This window comes from Girardinichthys multiradiatus, chromosome 20, assembly GCF_021462225.1.
Source record: "Girardinichthys multiradiatus isolate DD_20200921_A chromosome 20, DD_fGirMul_XY1, whole genome shotgun sequence".
Lineage (NCBI taxonomy): Eukaryota > Metazoa > Chordata > Actinopteri > Cyprinodontiformes > Goodeidae > Girardinichthys > Girardinichthys multiradiatus.
In genome coordinates, this window is record NC_061812.1 from 7524279 (window position 1) to 7544676 (window position 20398).

Here is a 20398-nt window from a genome sequence, read left to right on the forward strand (position 1 = left end):
TGACAACTTCTGCTTGTAATACACTCCTTGACCACTTGGGGGTGCAATCACATCAATCACAGTCTCGCCTCCCCATCGTCATATTTTTATGACTAATACAGTTTTTGCTAACATAACTTATCAGGCGCATCAAAAAGCAGAAGCTGCCAATGCACATTGGAACAGTCTGCAACCGCCTCACTCCCGTTGTTAATCTGAAGTGAACCGAGAAAGAAAGCATGCCTGCGTTGCACCCATCCCCTCAGCGGGAAGGAGGGACTCGCCTCACTTCCTTAATTCTAGTTCTCGTCTTAGGGCGGCAGCCAAGAGCCGGAAAGTTAGCCGCAAAACATCCGAATACAACCGGAAGATAGACGGTGGTAGCTCCAACACTAAAAATTAATGTTTCGCTTTTGAGTATATGACCTGATACAAAAAATTATATAAAAAACACTAGTGTGTTTTTTAGCTAGTGCCAGCCAAGATTTTATTAGACCTTAGTAGGATATGAATTTGGGGGCCCTGCTGACAATGGAGCCCATCAACCCCAACAGCATCACTAGGGTCTGTTTAATATTGTCTATCCTTGTTCGTCTGTGAAAATTACATTTAACACAAATAGTTTTATAGCTCACCAATAAAACAATGGGTTTTTATATTGACTGTATGACATTCTGCTTTGCTTTACAATCCCATCAAGTCTTTTTTTTTTTTTACATATTTTTATTCATTATTTGTTCATTAACATGTTGGATACAGTGTTTTTTCAAGGCAACAGTGTAGGCTTGCAGTTTTATCTGGTTTGTGGTGTTTAAAAACACAAAATATGATATAGTTCGGAAGAAGAGGTCAATTTAAATGTATCATGCTTCCAAAAATGTATATTAAATTGGTATTTATTTACTGAGATGTGTTTGTGTACAAATACAGTATGTATAAGTCATATATAACGACTCAACACACATACTTACCATAAACTATGCCTGTTAACTGATCAAACGAAGATAATGTTCTACACATACAAGTATATTTGTCATTACATTAATTTAAGCCTTAAATAAATCAATTTGTTTTTCTTTAACAATTAAAAAAATGCCTTTCCAAAATTAGAGCGAATTTAAAAGTAGGCTCATCCATTATGATAGGGCCCCAGCTGGTTTGGTTTGGGGGCCATTAGCTTTTACTGTACTGGCTTGTTTACTCAGAATTTATCATGGCAAAAAGTTAAAAATCGAGAAGATTGGGATCTTTTAATAAAATTGGCCAGTGTGATAAATGTAAGTCTAACCCGCATTTGAACGGTCCCCCAAGCGCCGCCATCTTGATTTGAAACTCCTCACCGGAAGTTGCGGCGTGCTGCGCGGGCTTGACGTCCGTGCGGTAAAGTTGAGTGTGGCAAGTCAAACAAGTGGTGCTGGAAGGAAAGTGGAGGCGTCCTACACGTTTAACGTAACGTCTCTTTCAGTTGATAAACTACTTTCCTCCAAGCATCCGGGGACTGGAAGGAGGCGAAACATGGCGGCTCTCTCAGCCTGGTTCTGGAACGAGAGGTTCTGGCTGCCGCACAACGTAACCTGGGCGGACCTAGCGGATCCCGCTCCCGGGGTGGAGTATCCCAAAGCTGGACACTTGTTGGCTGCTTTACCGCTGGCTCTGGGGATGTTCGTTGTCAGGTTAATCTTCGAAAGGTTCGTATCTTCAGCACACGACCGGTTGAAGTGAAAACGAAGCACTTAAAGTTCTTCTGTCGGACGTTTTTGACCAGCAGATGATGATGGATTAGCTAACTGTATGGGGTGGGGGTGCTCTGTTAAATAAGAGATTTATTTATTTATTTATTTTTATCTTACGTTAAACAACACTATTTACTACCTGTAATTCGGCCACAAAACATGATGATGATGTAAAGGGCGTTTATTAACGGAAGCTTTGCTAGAAAGGTTTTATCATTGCTCCGATCAAACGGGAAACTTGTCTGATCATGTGGTTGAATTGATTTCCACTGATTTATACATTGTAGGAAGTTCTACCAAGTTTACATCTGTGAATGTAAACGTCATCTTAAGACAGCCTACTATGAATGATTAGGATCAGGGTACTGGTATCCATATAGCCTTGTGAATTCATCTCACACTCACTCACCACTGTGTCCTATATGTTTGAACACACCCGGTTCCAAAGAACTGATAACCTGAAGGCTTTCTTAATATTTAAATCAAAGCAGCCGATATTTCCATGTGACTTTGGATCCACAACTGATATGTTACCTATTTTATTGCTGGCATAGCCCTCTCCTTTAAAAAGATAAGGGCTAGCAAGGTTTACTACTTTAATATAGATAAGAAACACATTTTCCACATTCAATTCAATTCAAAAATACTTTATTAATCCCAAAGGGAAATGAAATGTTGTTATAGCTCATATTATGAAGGTTTCTTCAAAGAGCCGTTGTTGATGCTGATGGCTGTGGGCAGGAAGGATCTCCTGTAGCGCTCCGTCTTCCAGCAGATCTGAAGAAGCCTCTGACTGAAGACAACTCTGTTGTTGTAGGACAGTCTCATGAAGAGGATGCTCAGGGTTCTCCATAATGTTCTTCATTTTATGAAGAATCTGTCTTTCCACAATGATCTCCAGAGGTTCTAGAGGAGTCCCCAGAACAGAGGCAGCCTTTTTTATCAGCTTGTTGAGTTTTTTCAAGTCCCTGGCTCTGATGCCGCTTCCCCAGCAGATGATGGTAGAAGAGATCACACTCTCCACAACAGACTTATAGAAGATATGCAGCATCTTGCTGCAAACACCAAAGGACCTAAGCTTCCTCAAGAAGTACAGTCTGCTCTGTCCCTTCTTGTTGGGATGTTGAGTGATTATCAGTGGACCCCCAACCCCTAAATGGGTGTGCGGTAAACCCATTCCGTCTTAGAAGTGAAGGGCAGTGGAGCATCTGGGTCCACCTTCATCAGACCACAAAGGTCAAACTCAACAGCAAGTGTAAAACTGGCGTTGAACAAAAGTTTCAGATCTCTGCTGCTGATGTGAAGTGACGGCCCCAAATGGGAACAGGAAACCAACTAGCACATTCTAAAGCTGGATGACCCGGTGCTGTGGTTTCACCGGTGTCAGCAGCATGGTTAATTCTATGTGCGGGGAAAGTGCCCAACATTTAACAGTTAGATATTTTACTAATGTTAATTATTGTAACCTAGATTAAGCCTATGGGTGCACCGATTGATCGGCGGGCCGATCTTATCTACCTCCGCAGAGGTCTGAAAATCACTCACTGTCCACTTTTGCTCTGCCGTGAGAGACGGCTGACTGACAGACCCGCCCACCAGCTCACGTCTGCATATGCACCGCTCACAACTGTTAACAACATGAGATTGGAACATTGGAGGTGTGTTGTGACCTTTGACACCTGACGGTGTGTGTTATAAAGAAAATCGGTATCGACCAAAATTGGAACCGGCAGATCAGGCAATAAAGATCGTAATCTTTGATTAGCCAGAAAACTGCAATCGGTGCACCCTTAATTAGGCCTTGTGAGCTAGAATGTTGAGATATTTTTTTTTCTTAAATGTTTAGTGCTAGGTACCAGTATAGTTCTGTGCAAAAGTCATAAGTCATCCGTCATTTCTTGGTTTTGCCTTCAAGGTGCCATCTGGACCACTGTGTAGTCAAGTTCTTTTTTTTTTGTTTTTTTTGTTATTTTTTCACTGACTGGTTTTTCAGACATTTTCCTCATTAATGCACCTAAACCCATGTGTCTATGCATTACAGACAACTTAGCAAGAATACATTTTAAATCTAGGACACAATCTGTTCCAAAAGTATTTTGCAAAATCTATGAAATATAGAAAATATTATATTTATTGTATTTTACCAACAAAACAATCATTTCTTAAGATATTAAGTAAAATTGTGGCAGGAAATGTGGTCTGATTGTAGGCGATGAATTGCAGGATGATACAGCTTTCAGGGCCTGTCTCTGGTCTGCTAAATCATCATCGATATGTTTTTTTTTTGTTTTGCTTAAAGATCTGAAATACTTTCAGATGTTGTTTATCTACTGTAAATATGTTTTTCTAAACCTGACATTTTGCTTTTGTCCTCCATCAGTCCAGATTTTTGAGGACTGAATAACTCTTGATCATGGCCCCCTTAAAAGAGGACAAGTCTGGTTCCTTACAAGTAGTGTATATAGAAATGAAATGGCTAACATTGATAATCTATGTGCCGTGTCTAGAAACCACATAGGTGGCCTAGCATCCAAAGACTCTTACCATCCATAGAACGCATCAAAACTGACCAAATCGATAGAGAAAAAACATCACAACCCACCGAACTCCGTCATGCTGGTACAAGAAACCACAGAGCGCCTTCAGGAGATTCTGGTGCCATGCCTAGTGAGTCAGAGGCTCTCTAGAAACTGAAATGGGACAGTGACCCGCTATTGGGGCCGATGACCTAACATTGTACTGGTAGTTTTCATTTTTTGGCTCTTCTGTATTGTATTTGATCTGGCTGAACATTTTGTCACTATATTTGCTAAATTAGCATCAATCAGTCTGCCAAATGTTGGAATCATCCAGGATTTCCCAGAAAGTCAGAGTCAATAACTGAAGATGTCGATTTTTTTTCGTCCCTGCTTATTAACTCCCAACAACACAAAGACTCGCCGTATTTGGTGTGTAAACGCATCAACCGTTAGGATGCACCTTGGTATACATGTTGACTTTAATAAAAATAAGATAAAAGTTTGGCAAATATGCTGTGATGCATAAATAGGAAAAATTCCTAACTTCATTTTTTGTTGGACCTAAAAGTCCTACAAATATGGAAGAACCTGCGGCTCAGTTTTTCTCTCATTTAAAGGCTCGTTTATAGGCTTTAGAAATAAAATCAGAATCAGTGATAAAGTGATTGACTGTGAGTGGTAAACATGCCTCTTGTTGCCAGGATAGATGGCTATTTAAAGCTATTTTATCAACCTTTACAGCCAGTAAATAAAACAAGGAATCAACATATAGTGTAGCCTCTGATCCAGTAGTTTCCTACATAGTTGATTTTCCAGCTGAAGTTGAAAATGTACATTTTCCTAAAATTGTCCCCAGGGTCTTTTCCTACCCCTAAACCAGCCCAAACCCCTGTTGCTGTTCTGCGTGTAAAACGGTTCCCCAGGACCTAATTTATTCAGGTGAAAATGCAGATAATGAAGCTAAATAATCTGGAAGGGTTCATGCCCCTAATATGACTTCCTGTGTTTTAAACGCAGCTTATAATTTTGTGACAACAAATACAACCCTACAGGAAGTCCTTCTCGGCTGTTGCAAATTATGTAGAGAAACATCCAGGGACCGACCTGGATGTTTCTCAAAGGTTCTTTATACAACTGGTAGGGCAGATTGACAAGGTTGAGGTTTCTGACCAGTTCTGTGATGCCTGTCTTATGCATGGGTCCGGTTGAGCATAATCACTGGCTGTAAATAAAAAGCAATCAGCAGTTAGAGGCGTAGAAGGACAAAGATGTTTTAAGTATTCAGTAAGATGCACCTGGCTAGGAGCCATTCGTCTCCGGTCCCAGAGCTGCCGGTCTCTCAGTGTGAAGGTGTGTTCAAGGAGAACGTGGCAAGATGCAGGAGGATGTCGTTGGAGAGCGATCACTCTCTTGATGCCCGACACCTCAGCGAGCCAACTGACTCATTCATTCATTTATTTATCAGGGGAATGCATCAAAGCAAGACCTGAGTTCCTACTCCACAGTCTAGAGAGGATACAGAGCAGCCTGCTGTTTGGCATGCGCGCACACACACACACACACACATACCTACATCTGATTAAACGAGTTCAGAACGTCTCCTCTAGTAATGTTATGTTTTTAAACTGTTTTAGGAAGTTAAAATGACAGATTCCAAGTTCCTAACAATGTAATAATTGTGATTCTTTGGTCCACCCAGTTCTGTGTCTGATTTGCAATCAGGACTTCTGTCAAAGTGACGCCCACAGTGACTCTTTAACAGTCTGGAACCTCCTTTATTGTCTTCATAAAAGATTCAATACAAGGTTTGCAGTTTAGGCTGTTTAAATATTTGATCATCAGTACTGCAGCAGTGAGCACATGTAGATTACCTTCCTCAACATCACCGCGTCGACTGTGGATCACTTCCGGTTCCTAGGGACCACCCTTTCTCAGGACCCGAGTGTACTTCCTGCGGCAACTCAGGACGTACATCTTCTCCGCTGCCATCATTCTGTTCATCCATCACTGTGTGGTTTGGCTCGTCCACTGTTTAGACTTTCAGCTTCAGGTCAGCGCTACGGGGCACTCAACGAGCCTCCACAGAGACAATTTGTTGTCCCAGGCAGTCTCTGTTGAACACGGTGAACACCCTACATCCAGAGTAGTCAGCTACTCTGCTGTGAAACAAATGATGTAGTTATAAAAGCTTTAATTTTTCCTTTTAAGCTTTAGTATCATTCCCAGAGCTCAGTTTCGTGTCTTCTGAACCTTTTATTTTGCTGTTCCGTAATGGGTAAGGGCATGTCTCAAAGATGATATACTTTACTTTTGTCATTGAGCCATGAACGTAACTTTAGACTCCTTGATGCAACTTGTTGGAACTAAGTCTGTCGGGGCCTTTCTGTTTCTAATGTACAGATTGGGAGGGTCAGGTTTGTTGCACCTATGAGCCAACAGTGGTGAGAATCACGCCACCGCCATACTACTTCAGGCGCAGTATGTTAGAACAGGTTCTGTTAGACGGAGGCCTTTGAATCTGGAATGTGTTCAGCTGCTGGAATGAAGCATCAAAATATGTTAGTGAATGAGCAACACCCAGAAAAGAGGAAACCAGTATCCATCATCACAGGGGGGTCTCTGTGTGAAAATCGTTGTCTTCAGCTAGCTTTAGCAAGTTTTACATTTCACCGTCGTGTTGCTTTTGTCCCCGTAATGCATAGTTTTCTTGGTTTATGAGGTGAATTCCTATTTTCTATGCAGGGATTTTGCTCATTGCTAACGAGGTAGCTGTGTGCAGCCCTCCCAGTCCCCCTTCCTCTCAGCCAGTTCATTCGTGTTTGATCTTAATCATTGCTTTGCTCCTGGCTCTGACTTTGTAGATGCGAGCAGCCAGGCTGCTTTGTGTGTGCATGCTCTAATAAGCCGAGTCACGGGTTTAACGCTACAAACAGATGTGCATGCAATTACAGGTAGACAGACTATTACCTGGTAAGTTTCCTTATACTTAAGCAGGTATTTCACCTTACTGAGGAAGTCAGTGTGTGTACTTGAAACAAAATATTAATGTTATGCATTTAAACACTTTTTCTGTGCGTTGTTCGGCACCTCTCTCAGTAATGGGACAACATATCTTCTGGAAATTTCTATTTTGGTTTGAAACACATGCTTTAAAGACAAAAGAAGACAATTAAATCCAGTTCTGGCCTATGAATAGAGCCTTTGCTTCTGGAAAGTTTTCCAGTGTCGGGGTTTTCTGTGGCTCAGTGCTCTTCACAGCCGCCAGGGCCACAAGTGTCCGTGTAAACAGACCACACCGAGCTTGTCGGCTGTTGGTGGGGGTCCGTTTCTGAGAAGGAACAGGGATGTTTCGACATTTTTCATAGATTAGCTTATGTTTTTTTGTTTTTTTTTTTTTACTTTTTCCCCTTCCTGTTGCTACTTTCTACGCATTGGGACTGCGTGCTTTAACTTTCACTGATTTCTATTTAGTCATCTTTGTTCCTACCAGAGGTTTGAAGGGTTTGTCCAGTCTGGGTTGTTGCCCATTTTTGCACCACATCAGGTCATCGTTTAGCTCATCCATGGGATTGAGCAACAGTTCAATAGAAAGGTTGTTGAAAATGTAGACTGGGGTGTCAGTTTAGGGTGAATCAGATTTGCCCGGTTCCGCCCATTCAGGACCTTGTTGTTGATGAGCTCATAGGTGGATCATCAAACACGACAGCTGCAGAATAGACTACGCTCGTTAAACCTTTTTTTCTTCACCTAAACAGTAAAATGTGGATTGCTCCGAGTAATGTCTAATCATGAAACCCATCTGTTTAGTCTAAACTCTCTGCAGAATTGGTTTTAAGAAAAAACACCAATAAAAGAGCTCTGTGTGAGAACTAAATGTCACAGAAGAATGGAAATTAGGCTAAGAAAGAAAGAGTGTTCGGTCCACAAAGTGGACAAAGTTTGAATCCAGCAGTACTTGGATTGAGGAGTTGCAATGAAAAAAGTGCCATGTCAACACAAAAGTGACAAAATAAAGACCAGAATAGTCTTTTTCATTTGTCTTGTAAGCAGTTAAACATGAAAAATACATGTTTTACTATACAATTTCAATATTCCTTTACATTCTTCAGACATGATCAGGCAAATCATGGATTGAGTTCAAGGATGACGTGAGTGCAGGGAGCGGAGAGCCTGAAATAATTTAATTGTTAAATCTACCAACACGCTGTTGGTGAATCCTGCCGGGTCAAAGCGGGTTAAACAGTTTTCTAACCTGAGCTTTTTTAGTGCGTATTTCCAGATTTATTTGGGCTCATTTATTGTAATAGTAGAAATTCTTTTTCAAACAGGTTTTGACCTATATGCATAAATGAATGCATTTGATTGATTTATTTTTTTTGTTCAAATCACATAAATTTTGATTGTTGTAAATTGTTCATATCCACTTTATTTTATTCGTTTTTCTCTAGCTGCTCTATTCTAACATCTGTTTCCACGAATGAGTGAAACTAAGAGATGTTAGTTTAATGGTGGGCGTCTTGTTCACCACCTTCTGACCCCCCGAGGAGGTTATTCAGATCAGACAAATTACATTTGTCACTGAAATAATGTTACAAGCTGAAAACTCATCAGTTCGCCTCACATTAGTTTAGGTATCTGTCTCCAGAATGGGATATTTAGAAATCTGAATGAATCTAAATGCAAGAATTTAGAAACACAAAATATATCTTAAACATATGAACATTGTTTGAATAAGTTTTATCCTTATTTAAGAGGAAAAATGATACTGAACTTGAGCCACACAAGGCAACAGTCTGTTAAACAAGGTGGAGGTTTTAAGATGGAATTATGTTGTAAATATAAATGTAACATTTTTATGTAAATGAACAGATTTTTTTATTATGACGGCAGCTTTTTAATGAATGTTTAAACCACGAGACGCACTACATAAAACTGTTCCAACGGGTCACTAAAATCAAGCGTCTGCTTGAGAAGACGTTTCATTGCAGTATGATCCCGCCAGTGACTGTGCAACCCTGTAAATGTTTGATCAAGTTTTTTATGAATCTTGTTTTGCAGTAAGAGGTGTCAAGGTTTTGTTTTTTGTTTTTTCGGTTTTCATGAACGTCGTCAGTTCAGTCGTCATGCTTCATCATTAACTTTTACTCTCCTGGTTCTGAAGGGTTTGTGTTTTATTCTGCAATGCCGCAGGTTTTTATAGCTGCAAGAGTTTCACGCTGAGAGCAAATTCTGTCTCACTGTCTGTTTGATGCCCATCAGTTGATGTGCAACTTCCCCGTTACATTCAGAGTTTACAATAGGAACAGAATGTTTTAGGAACTTTTTTCTCAAATCTAAATCTGATCAGGTTTTAGCTTTGAGTCCAACTGCACAGTATTTTACCAGCTGAATGTTTATTGGCAGGTTTTGTAGTTATAGCCTCTATCCCCTGATGACTTTTTAGGCTATTTACCTTTTGACTCAAAGCACCACTTCCCTGTTTTCAGGCAAATTAATATCTTTTCCCTGTTAAATGTGAAAGTTGAGTCATGATGCAGGAATTAAATTCTGTTTGCATGTTTTACAAACGGCGAGTGACTTTGCATTTCTGACCCGCTTCACAGGTTTATTGCCAGTGCCTGCGCCCGAGGTCTCCACATCCAGGCGGGTGTTGGAAGGAGAGCTCAGCCCAATGCGGTGTTGGAGAAGGTGTTTACCTCCATCACAAAGGTTGGTTCCTGGCTTCAGCAGAAGGGGCTGGTGAAGTTTAATGGCTCAACAGATTATGATGTGTTTTATTATACCAAGTCAAATGTTGGTCAACGAAACAAGACCCAGAGCTTCAGTTCCCATTTATCCCATTTACCTCATGATTTTATTATTACTTTTAAGTCATTTATTTTGTTATTCATACAAATGTTTTCCTAATTTCATGAATTAATTTTATTTAATTTTAATTGTATTATTTCTTGCAGAATAGTCGTTTCAGCCGTACATTTAGCTGTGAGTTTTATAAAATGCACGAGTAAAAAAAGAAAAAGCTTAAAGCATTTAGTGATGAAATATAGAAAAACAGAATCAATGAATAAATAAAAGAAAACTTCAGACGAGCTGTGAGACCACTGCTTCCTTGTTAACCAAACATAAAATAAAAGAAAACGTTCATTTTGACTTTGCTGCTGACTGATAACATCCGATTAATTCAGTTTAGATGATTCAGCTAAATGTCATTATGTTGACATAATGACAATAAGGAATCTTATACTTAAATATTTGATTTAGTCGCATTTTGAAATCACACAGTATAATGAACACTGCTCCCAACAACCAAAGTAAACAAAACACACAGAGTTTTTTTTTTTTTTTTTTGCACAAATCTCAAAATGTTTTATAGCCTTACTCTGTGTTAAAACACAATATATTTTTATTTTTATACCTGTATAGTTTTTGCTTTGTATGTTTGAATATTTCTGTATACTATAAAGTATACAATAAAGTTCCTAGTTTAATATTATTGCTTGTTTTTAGTGTTTCGGTGTGGATCCATTTCTCCTTCACTTTGCTGCTGATACGCTGAAGGTTCCCCTCTGAGGGACAAATAAAGGATTACTTCATGATGATCTGAAATCTCAGAGATTAGGTCCGACGTTTTAAACTTCCAGTACGTTTACTGGTTTACGGGCTACAACGATGCCTTTTCATTTCTTGTTCCGTTTTTTGGGTCAAGCTCATTATTCCGGACTAATTCGATTGTTGTTTTTTTTTTTTTTTTTCCACCCTCTGGTGACAGAATCCAGACTCGCGCCATCTGGATGGCCTGTCTAAGCAGCTGGACTGGGAGGTACGAAAGGTCCAGCGTTGGTTCAGGCACCGCAGGAATCAGGATAAACCCAGCATACACACAAAGTTCTGCGAGAGCATGTAGGTTTAAATCTCGTGTGGTCGTAGCTAACCTGAGTGCAGGCTCAAAGTCATAAATGTTCCTGTTTAAATGGTTGGGATGAATGGTCTTGTGGATTTTTAATGCACTTTTTGTAAGATGTTATCTTTTTTCTTTGTTTCTAGGTGGAGGTTTTCATTTTATTTGGGGATATTTATTTATGGTTTCCAGTTTCTGTGGCAGGTAGCACACAAGTTGAGAATATCAATGCTTTGGATGTCATTATAAATCCAGATGGCAGCATTACAAGCCCCTGGTTGCTAATGGAGGCTCTTTTGTTTTCTGTTTTCAGTCTCCGTGGATGTGGGACACACGGCACTGTTGGTACGGTTACCCCTACCAGGTATGATCAAGCTCTCGGTTCTTTTATCTTGTTTTGAGTGCATGTGGATAACAAGGCCAACATCACCTTCAAGAAGTAAATCCTGATCAGATATTTGTAGGACCTAGACATCAGCTTCGTAGTGACCTGTGGCTCAGCGACTGCTTACCGATAAAAAGATGTGTCTCTGTCAGCGTCTGGCTTCTGATGTCTACACATGGGACAGATAACGGGCCACGTTACCTCTGATATGGATCAGTCTTTTGGAGTGTGTGTGTCTTATAGAGCCACATGCTGGGTGGGTAGATGTGTACAAAAAGGCCTGTGAATTAATGAATGTAGTGTGCACTACAAAGTGCTTTGAGGAGTCAGCAAGACAAAAATAATCTATTTGCCCTTTTAGGAATCAGCTGGACTGTATGACATGTGTCAAACTAACAAAACATGGAAGAAAAATATCCAGTATTTACTCCCATATCATCCACCTGAATAACCTTTACTCCACTGCTTCTTCTTCAAAACAACCCGCTGTGTCATAAAATGCACCTGAAAACATGTTCCTGTTGTTTCCTCTTTGTTGAGATTAAAACTGCTCGTTTGCTTATCAGTTCAGAGGAAAGAAGAGACCAGATCTTCTGTACTGGCTGGCTGGACGGTAGAAACCAGGAAGCTTTATTTTTTAATTATGATCAGTGTGTGTGAGTGAATGCTGTGTTGTTGGTTATCACTCAAAATAGCCAAGGGTTGGGTTTTATGACAATGTAAACCACAAGATGCTGGAAAAAATGTTACGGTGCAACATTATCTCTCTTTCTTTGTTCCTTTAAGGAATGAAATGAGAAAAATGTGCTGCAGGTTTTAATATAGCAGTAGAACTTGTGTATCCAACAGAAAATGAAGGAAATGTAGGATTACGTTTATTAATGCATTAAAGCATATATCCCAAACCTTTCTGGGATTTTTGTTCTGGATAAAATGATGCTTTGAGTGTAGATTGTTTTGCTACACAACGCTGTTGTTGGATTCGCTTCTTTAATCTCTGCTCTTCATCTCTCCAGGTCATGACGCCAGGTCTTTATCACTACTATGTGACTGAGCTGGCCTTCTACTGGTCACTTATGTTTTCCCAGTTCACAGACATAAAAAGGAAGGTGAGTGTAACGCAGGTTCAGTGTCTGTTTGGTCACACCACTGAAGATCCCCCACAGGGGCCACGCCCTCTTAAACATTAGTCAATGGGTCTATTGTTCCTCATTTAGCTGTAGCAGAGAATGCATGAAAGAGTGCACATGATGCAACATTTTTCAGCTGTATATACAACCATTATAGTATATCAGGAGACTTCAAAGTGATTTTTATAAAGTTTCTCTGTTAGGTTTACTTTAGACGGGAGGTCACGTGAGTTTCTTTTTTTTTCCTTAAAGGGCCGTGGTTCAGCTTATACGGCTCAGACTGTGAATTCACTGTGTTTTCAGCGTTAAGAGCACCAACTGTCATGTGATTGTAGGATAGAGCAGGCCTGAGTCTGTTGGAGTTGCAGAAATTCCTCCGAATGCCAGGCCTCAAGCTGGAAACCGCCATAGATGCTAAGCTCTAGATGTTTTATACAGCAGATGCTTGGAGTGTGATGCTTGTTTAACCTGGTCTTGTTCGCTGTATAGTTGATCTAATTTGTGTTTGGATTCTCAGAGGAAACGGCTATAACATCTGCTTAGGGAATTTCACAGGGCCGTATCCTTCATTATTGTGGGAAATTCCAAATTCTTTCTCCAGCATTTGTTTAATCTTTGCTTTAAATCAGAGGTAACGTGTAGATATTTAATCAGATTAGACTCCCATGCTAAATGATTCAGAGATAAGGAACTTGCAGACCCAAGATAATGATGGGTGTTACAGTTTTCTCTGTGGAGCAGCTCTCTGTGTTTGAATCTGGATCTTAAGGATTATTTCTTGGTTTTCTGCTGGATCAGTTGGCTGGACTTCCAGATGCACGTCCATGCTCTAGAGTCACTGCTTGTGGGAGTTCTGCATTGTTTTTGCTTATTTTAGTGAACAGTTGTTAAATGTTTCTTGACTCAGTCTTTATAAAGGCTCTTTTAGATAAAATAGTTACAGCTGAACAGCATCGTTAATATTTTTATCTAAGTTTAGATGTTTCTTTTATGGATCCATTCACCTTTTGAACTAATGGTTCAGTGTATTTTTTTACGAGCAGAATTCAAAGCTAAACGAGTAACTTTGGGTGTTTTGTGTAAACCCCCCGGCCATAACGCATCCTCCTCTATGCTTCACAGCGGTTTTGAAGTTAGAAAATCAGTTGGAGATGCAGCCCGTTTGGTTTTTCTTGGTATTCAGTAATTCTGCGTCCCTTCTTTTGGGTTTCTCCCACAAACTGCTTCAGTCATTATATGCATGTTCTGTTATGTCTCTGAACCTAAATTCATGGCAAACGTTTGAAGACATTTCAGACTGAAAATCCTGTATTTATATGTGGAAGTGTACCTGAAACATCCAAGACACGTGCAATGCTCTGATCAGCGTCTCCTGCCTGTTTTACTTCCAGGACTTCCTCATCATGTTCATCCATCACCTAGCAACAGTGAGCCTTATTAGCTTTTCTTACGCCAACAACATGGCTCGGGTGGGGAGCCTTGTGCTGTTAGTCCATGATGCCTCTGATTTCCTGCTTGAGGTCAGTAATGAACGTAAACAATCATGTTCTTCACATCCTCCCCCAAACATGCAGGATTTGATATAATGGAAACGGCCATGATTTTATAGATAGTGGTCTCTCCTGTATATTATTTTACATCTGATCATAAGCAACCATAGCAAGCTTTAGATCGGCTGTTTTTACTGTACCGAGGACTCAAACAATAAATGACTTTTTTAAGCATTCCTGACTAATTTATATGTGCAGCTTTAATAACTGCATGTAATAAACATATGGCAGTTTTTTTCTGTTAAAACTCAAAATCCAAACAGTGATGCATGAGATGCTTAGTGTTTTCTTTTGTATGCTAATGCGTTCGTGCACAGGAAATGTGTGATGGATCCAGTCATGGGAAAAATAAGACCTGCTCCTTCCATTGGATTTTAACCCTCCAGAGTCCCGCGTCATTTTGTGTGGCGGGACTCTGGAGAGATGTAGCTGTGCTGCTCCCAGAAAAAAAAGGCAATGGCAACCCGTCTTCCTGCAGATTAACAAAGTTGCCTCAGAAGAAACCACACCAATGGTGGAATAATGTCTTTTTGATGTTTTTTTAAAATATTTTCATTGATATAAAGGACTAATAAAGTCAGATTGATGACTGCTAATGAGTGGTTATAGTCATGACTACAATAATTTGGTAACTGAGCTTCAGGATTTTTGCCTTTGGTCTCAGCTGCTTTTTAGCTTTTGGTCCAGCTTCCAATAACGATGACTTCTGAGTTTTTTTTATTTTTATTTCTTGGCTGAAATCCAAACTGGCTGCATATCTTTGAAAGCTCTGATATGTGGAGCAAACATTCCTCACAAACTTATCATGTTTGATATCTGTTGTTTTTGTTCAACAGGCAGCCAAGATGGCAAACTATGCCAAATTCCAGCGGTTGTGTGACTTCCTCTTCATTTTTTTCAGTGTGGTCTTCTTTATCACACGCCTTGTTATATTTCCAATATGGTGAGTATTTTTAGCCACTCAGCCTTAATATTTAGTCTAGGTTTATTACAGCTTGTATTGCAGCTTGAACAATCACATGTCTGTTTTCATGAGAACAAATTTTGAGATTTGGTTTTGTTCTGAGCTGTAGGTGCTGCTAAAATACAAAGATCCCAACCACCATACAGATGGAAACCACCATGTTCTAATCCATATACAGGGCACATCATTGACTTTATTGGTCAGAGCTCTGAGGTCTGGGTTGACCTTTAGCTACAGAGATGATTGGGGTTCCTTGACAGAGATCGGAAAGTTGCAGCTCTGCCTCCGTAGAGAGGCTGACAATAGAGAACCTGTCATTGGCAGAAGTAACCTGAGCAGCTATATTCAGTGTCTTGGTGTGAATGAGAGAGTGATAACGATAATGTTGCTGGTGAGGTTACCTGGACTGAAATCCAAACCATTACAGGGGGGAGAAGGGTCCATTGACAGCTTGGTATCACTCAGCTGGATTTAAAGGAATATGAATGTCTTCAACAACAAGTCATTTTCAGATTATAGTAAAAATGTCACTCCTGGGTTTTTATCTGCTTCCATTTAGCTCTAGTATTATTACAGAGTCAACAGGTTAGTGCTGGTTAACAATGAGTTGCAGTTTTTTGACTTTTCTTTTCTTTTTTTTTGCTAGGTGTATTTTTTCTGTATGGGTAAGACAACAACCGGTTCTCTTCCTGTGCTTCCAGGGTCCTGAACTCTACCATGTTTGAGAGCTGGGCCATTGTTGGGCCGTATCCATCCTGGTGGCTCTTCAATATCCTGCTGCTTCTCCTCCAAGTGCTGCACATCTTCTGGTCTTACCTCATATCCCGTATAGCTTTCAATGCCATAATGCGAGGGAAGGTGAGAGTAGTATCAAAGTTCTGCTCAGATTCTTTGAAGTTGTCACAAAGCAAAAACAGTTTTGTTTGCTTTTGTTGTGGAAGTCTGCAGTCCAGACATTTTTTCCCTTCTCTTTTTTTGACTGTTTTTCAGTAGTTTTTGCATTTGACCAAGGTCAGTGTCTCTACTGGTAGTATGAGGCGATACCTGGACCCTACAGAGGTTACACAGGTAGTCCGACTCGCCCAGGGTGGCACATTAATACGAGCCATTGCTTGAAAGTTTGCTGTCTCCCAGCACAGTCTCAGGAGCATGGAGGATATTCCATGGGTTAGGCCGTTACTCTAGGAGAGCTGGACAGGGCTGTTGGAGGTCCTTGACCCGTCAGCAGGACCAGAATCTGCTCCTTTATGTAAGGAGGAACAGGATGAGTACTGCCAGAACCCTACACAGAGACCTTCAGCAGGGCCACTGGTGAGAAAGTCACTGACCAAATCATTAGAAACAGACTTCATGAGGATGCCCTGAGGGCCAGACGTCCTCTAGTAGGCTCTGTGGTCACAGCACGACTGGCATTTGCCAGAGATCAACAGAATTGTCCGGTTCGCCACTGGTATCTTTACAAATGAGAGCAGGTTTCCTCTGAACTCATGTGACAGACATGAAAGGGTCTGGAGAAGCTGCAGTAAACATGCTGCCTGCATGTTTGGTTTGGTGGTTGGTTGGCTGGCCTCCATGCTGCCCTGACCTAAATCCCATAAGACATCTCTTCATCATGTTTAGGTCCATTTGACGCCACCAGGTCGCACCTCAGATTATCCAGGAGCTCAGTGATGCCCTGGTCAGGATCTGGGAGGAGATACCCCAGGACACCATCTGTCTTCTCATAAGGAGCATGACCCAACATTGTCAGATTTTCTGTTTAAATTTCTCAGTGACTTCAGATTAATCCCTCTGTGGGTTGATTTTATTTTCATCAAATGATGTGGCGTCCTTTTGTTCCTAACACATCACCCATTCCACATCTGTATGGACAATCCAGCATGAGATCTGATGTGTTTTTAACGTGTTCCTTTTAATTCGGTTTGAACAGAGTATAAAGATTAACGTTTTAGTCGTTTACAAACAAAAACTTCTTTTGATAATGTTCTGGTTGGAGGATTGCAGAGAAAACAAATAAAAAAGCTGAAAAATAAAAGAAAAAACCTCTAGAACGTCCGGACAGCTAAACAGACCTATACGGAGTGCACTTCTGAACAGTAATATGTCTTATATTTTCAGTAAATGAAAAAAAGTTCCACCAACATTATTTTTGCATTGCTATTCCTGACTGACGTTTTCTGAAGTTAATTAGGGCTGCACCATATCACAAAATTATGCGATGTCGATATTACTGGTAAATTCTGCCCTGACGATATCAGTTGTGATAAATCCACATTTCCTGTACTCCTGTCCTTCTCATGTGTCCTTCCAGCAGTCTGTGACCTTTAACATCTTGGCCACTGTCATCTGTTAGGTGTATGGATCTACTGCAGTATTACTTTTTCTAATGGGCTGCATGTGGCCATTCAAAGTTGGAACCCATGACCAGCAGTTGCATTCAAGCTCTTTATGCCAGCGATATGTGATGATTGTACTTGATGCAACTGAAAATGTTCACAAATATTGCTTTATTACAATAGAAGAAAACAACGATTAGTTAAGTATAATATTGTTATCGCCACATTCACCAGCATTGTTCCATATCGCTAATTGTGTAATATCTTGCAGCCTTTATTCCAAAAGTCTTTTGCGATACTATTAATGTGCCCAGTGATGTTGCCATGATGACATATTGTGCCTTTCTTTAGATAGTTGGAACATCTCGGCTCAGTGGATAAAGTCTCTAGGTGCAGCCCCTTCACCAATTCAATTCAGTTTATTTATATAGTTCCAATTCACAACACATGTCGTCTCAAGGCACTTCACAACAGTCAGGTTCATACATTCCAATTAATCCTAACAATTGAACAGTGCAGTCGGAGTTAGTTAGTTATTAAAATTGGATAAAAAGTTTTTCTGTCTAAGGAAACCCAGCAGATTGTATCCAGTCAGTGACTTGCAACATTCCCTCCTCCCGGATGAGCATGTAGATACAGTGGACAGTCACTGGCGTTGACTTTGCAGCAATCCCTCATACTGAGCATGCATGTAGCGACAGTGGAGAGGAAAAACTCCCTTTTAACAGGAAGAAACCTCCAGCAGAACCAGAACCAGGCTCAGTGTGAGCGGCCATCTGCCACGATCGACTGGGGGTTTGAGAGAACAGAGCAGAGACACAAAGAGAACAAAGAAGCACTGATCCAGGAGTCCTTTCTATGGGAAGGAAAAGTAAATGTTAATGGATGTAGCTCCTTTAGTTGTTTCATCTAGAAAGAAAGAACAGATAAACTCTGACCCAGTTTTCAAGGTTAGAGTCTGAAAGAGAGCACATATAATTTGTTACAGTAAAAGCTCAGTCAATTGCTACTTCTAGAGACTCTAGGAGCCACCAGTAAACATGCAGTTTGAGAACAAAGTGCTCTGTTAGGAACGTATGGAACAATCAGATCTCTGACCAATTTCAAATGACCAACAATATGATCATTTGAAATTATGCATAACAAGATTTTATTTTCAGCATGAGAAGCTCTACAAGCAACAGTTACATTCTGACATGTTACCAACACCTGTTTCACTTCACTGTATTTGACATGAGTTTCCATTTTTGAAGTAGTCTCTCTATTTTAGTAGATCATTTTTGACTCTATAACTGTAACAGAGATGAACAGATAAAAAACCCCACTTCCAGTCATGCATCTGCCTTTTGTTACAGAAAGCTGATTGCTATTTGTGGTGATAGAGATGTTGTGTCCCCCCACCCGACCCTCTCCAAACTTTCTCTTCTGCTCCTGATTCTGTCTCGTTCTCCCTGCAGACGCAGTTTATTTCCTCCCCCTCCAGAATCAGGGAGGGAGATCCTGTCTTTCTCTCTATCTTTGTCCATTGAGCCCCCTTCCGCTGCTCTCTTGCTTCTCTGCATCTGCTCTGTCTGCTTGACAACTTTACCATCTATCTGTGTCCGGCTGTAAGTTTCCATTCTTCCTCTAAATCCTAATGGCATCCGTCCTTTTCGTCTCTAGATTAAATCTGGCTGTTGTAGTTTGCAGTTGTAAAAGATGAGTAATGTGGTAATGGTCCGACTGTTTCCAGATAATCAGGAGTGGAAATTGTCCAAAAACACCTCCCTGTGGCAATTAAGGGTAAAGTAAAATAGAAGACGAAACCAGCGGTTCTTTTCACTTTGTTAAATTTTGAGGAATATCTCCATATACCGCTGCTTCACTGGTTGTTTAAGTCTGAGGTGTGAGCAGTTCAACCAAGGAGTCACCTTTTTGTCTTAGATGTATTTTACAACTTTAAAAGCTAAAACTTAACAAAGCAAATCAAGTCAAAGTGCTTCCAGCAGAAAAATGACGTATTGATATTTAGCCCATTTGTTCATATTGCTTCATCATTTTTGCTAATATATTCTGCCTTTTGTCCCCAAGGTGTGTAATGATATCCGTAGCGACATCGAGAGTAGCTCGGAGGAAGACACTGACACCCCCACAGAAGGCCTAAAGGCCTCGAGTCACACCCCCAAGGGAGAAAACGGCACCAATGGCCACTGTGCTGCAGCCAAAGCCCGAATGCAGAACCACTGCAGCTGGTGATGAGCAGCTAAGAGCGCCCCCTGCAGCTCATCCCTTAAGAGCCTCGTCTGCCTGACCTGCGAGGCTCACTACGACACCAACATATATAAACACTGACAGCGAGCGTACACAGATTCGCAATGGATGTGCTGACACTGACAGCTGTAGTCGTGTAAAGACGCGGAAATCGAATCACACGTGATTTGATGCATCGCCTTATTTCACCAGGCAGTGGGATTAATGAGTTTTACTGCAGAGATTGGTAGGTTTAAATGTTCTCTGAGTTTTATTGGTCAGATGAACTTATTTTTGTCTTGAAGGATTTATTCACAACAGTTTGCACAGAGCAAACATGCCACAACAGGCATCACTCACACTAAGATGAAAATGTGCTACAGCTGGACTTTTATCACCTATAAAAAGCAGAACACCTGCTGCATGAGTAGCAGTACGTTTGCAATCCTGCAAAATGCTGTGAATTAACTCTTCAACCACATTGTTTGGCTACTTTGTGACTTGTTTTACTGTTTTTACTAATTCCTACCTGACCAAATGTGTGTGAAATTGTCACTGCCTTTAGAATCCAGGTATGAGGACCATGAAAAGGATCTGTTTGTTCTCACGAGTGCTTTGTATTTTTTAAATATATTCTGTTGTTTGAAGATGTCTCTCTTTCTGCAGTACTGTGAC

The 20398-nt window shown here is 40.5% G+C and overlaps 1 protein-coding gene across 3 annotated transcripts; it reads left to right on the forward strand.

The window, feature by feature from the left end:
- The first annotated feature begins 1293 nt into the window (after window positions 1-1293).
- cers5 (ceramide synthase 5) lies at window positions 1294-20370 on the forward strand. Of its 3 annotated transcripts, XR_007035391.1 has the most exons (11): window positions 1294-1667; window positions 9835-9940; window positions 11001-11131; window positions 11276-11333; window positions 11443-11493; window positions 12531-12623; window positions 14036-14164; window positions 15031-15137; window positions 15860-16016; window positions 18952-19101; window positions 19565-19701. XR_007035391.1 is itself a non-coding variant. In XM_047347397.1 (10 exons), exons 1-10 carry the CDS (start codon window positions 1495-1497, stop codon window positions 19021-19023), a joined length of 1077 nt encoding a protein of 358 aa, XP_047203353.1. In that variant the 5' UTR covers window positions 1294-1494; the 3' UTR covers window positions 19024-19707. The 3 variants fall into 3 exon arrangements, 2 of the variants coding, with proteins under 2 accessions (XP_047203353.1, XP_047203352.1); XM_047347397.1 differs by having other exon boundaries at window positions 18952-19707; XM_047347396.1 differs by lacking the exon at window positions 18952-19101 and having other exon boundaries at window positions 1300-1667; window positions 19565-20370.
- The last annotated feature ends 28 nt before the right edge of the window (window positions 20371-20398 follow it).

Excerpts from the sequence above, each read along its gene's own strand:
- cers5 (XM_047347396.1), top strand. The coding sequence starts at position 1,495 with ATGGCGGCTCTCTCAGCCTGGTTCTGGAACGAGAGGTTCTGGCTGCCG. Across the intron at positions 1,668-9,834 it reads GTCAGGTTAATCTTCGAAAG|GTTTATTGCCAGTGCCTGCG; the intron begins GTTCGTATCTTC and ends CCCGCTTCACAG. Across the intron at positions 12,624-14,035 it reads TCACAGACATAAAAAGGAAG|GACTTCCTCATCATGTTCAT; the intron begins GTGAGTGTAACG and ends TTTTACTTCCAG.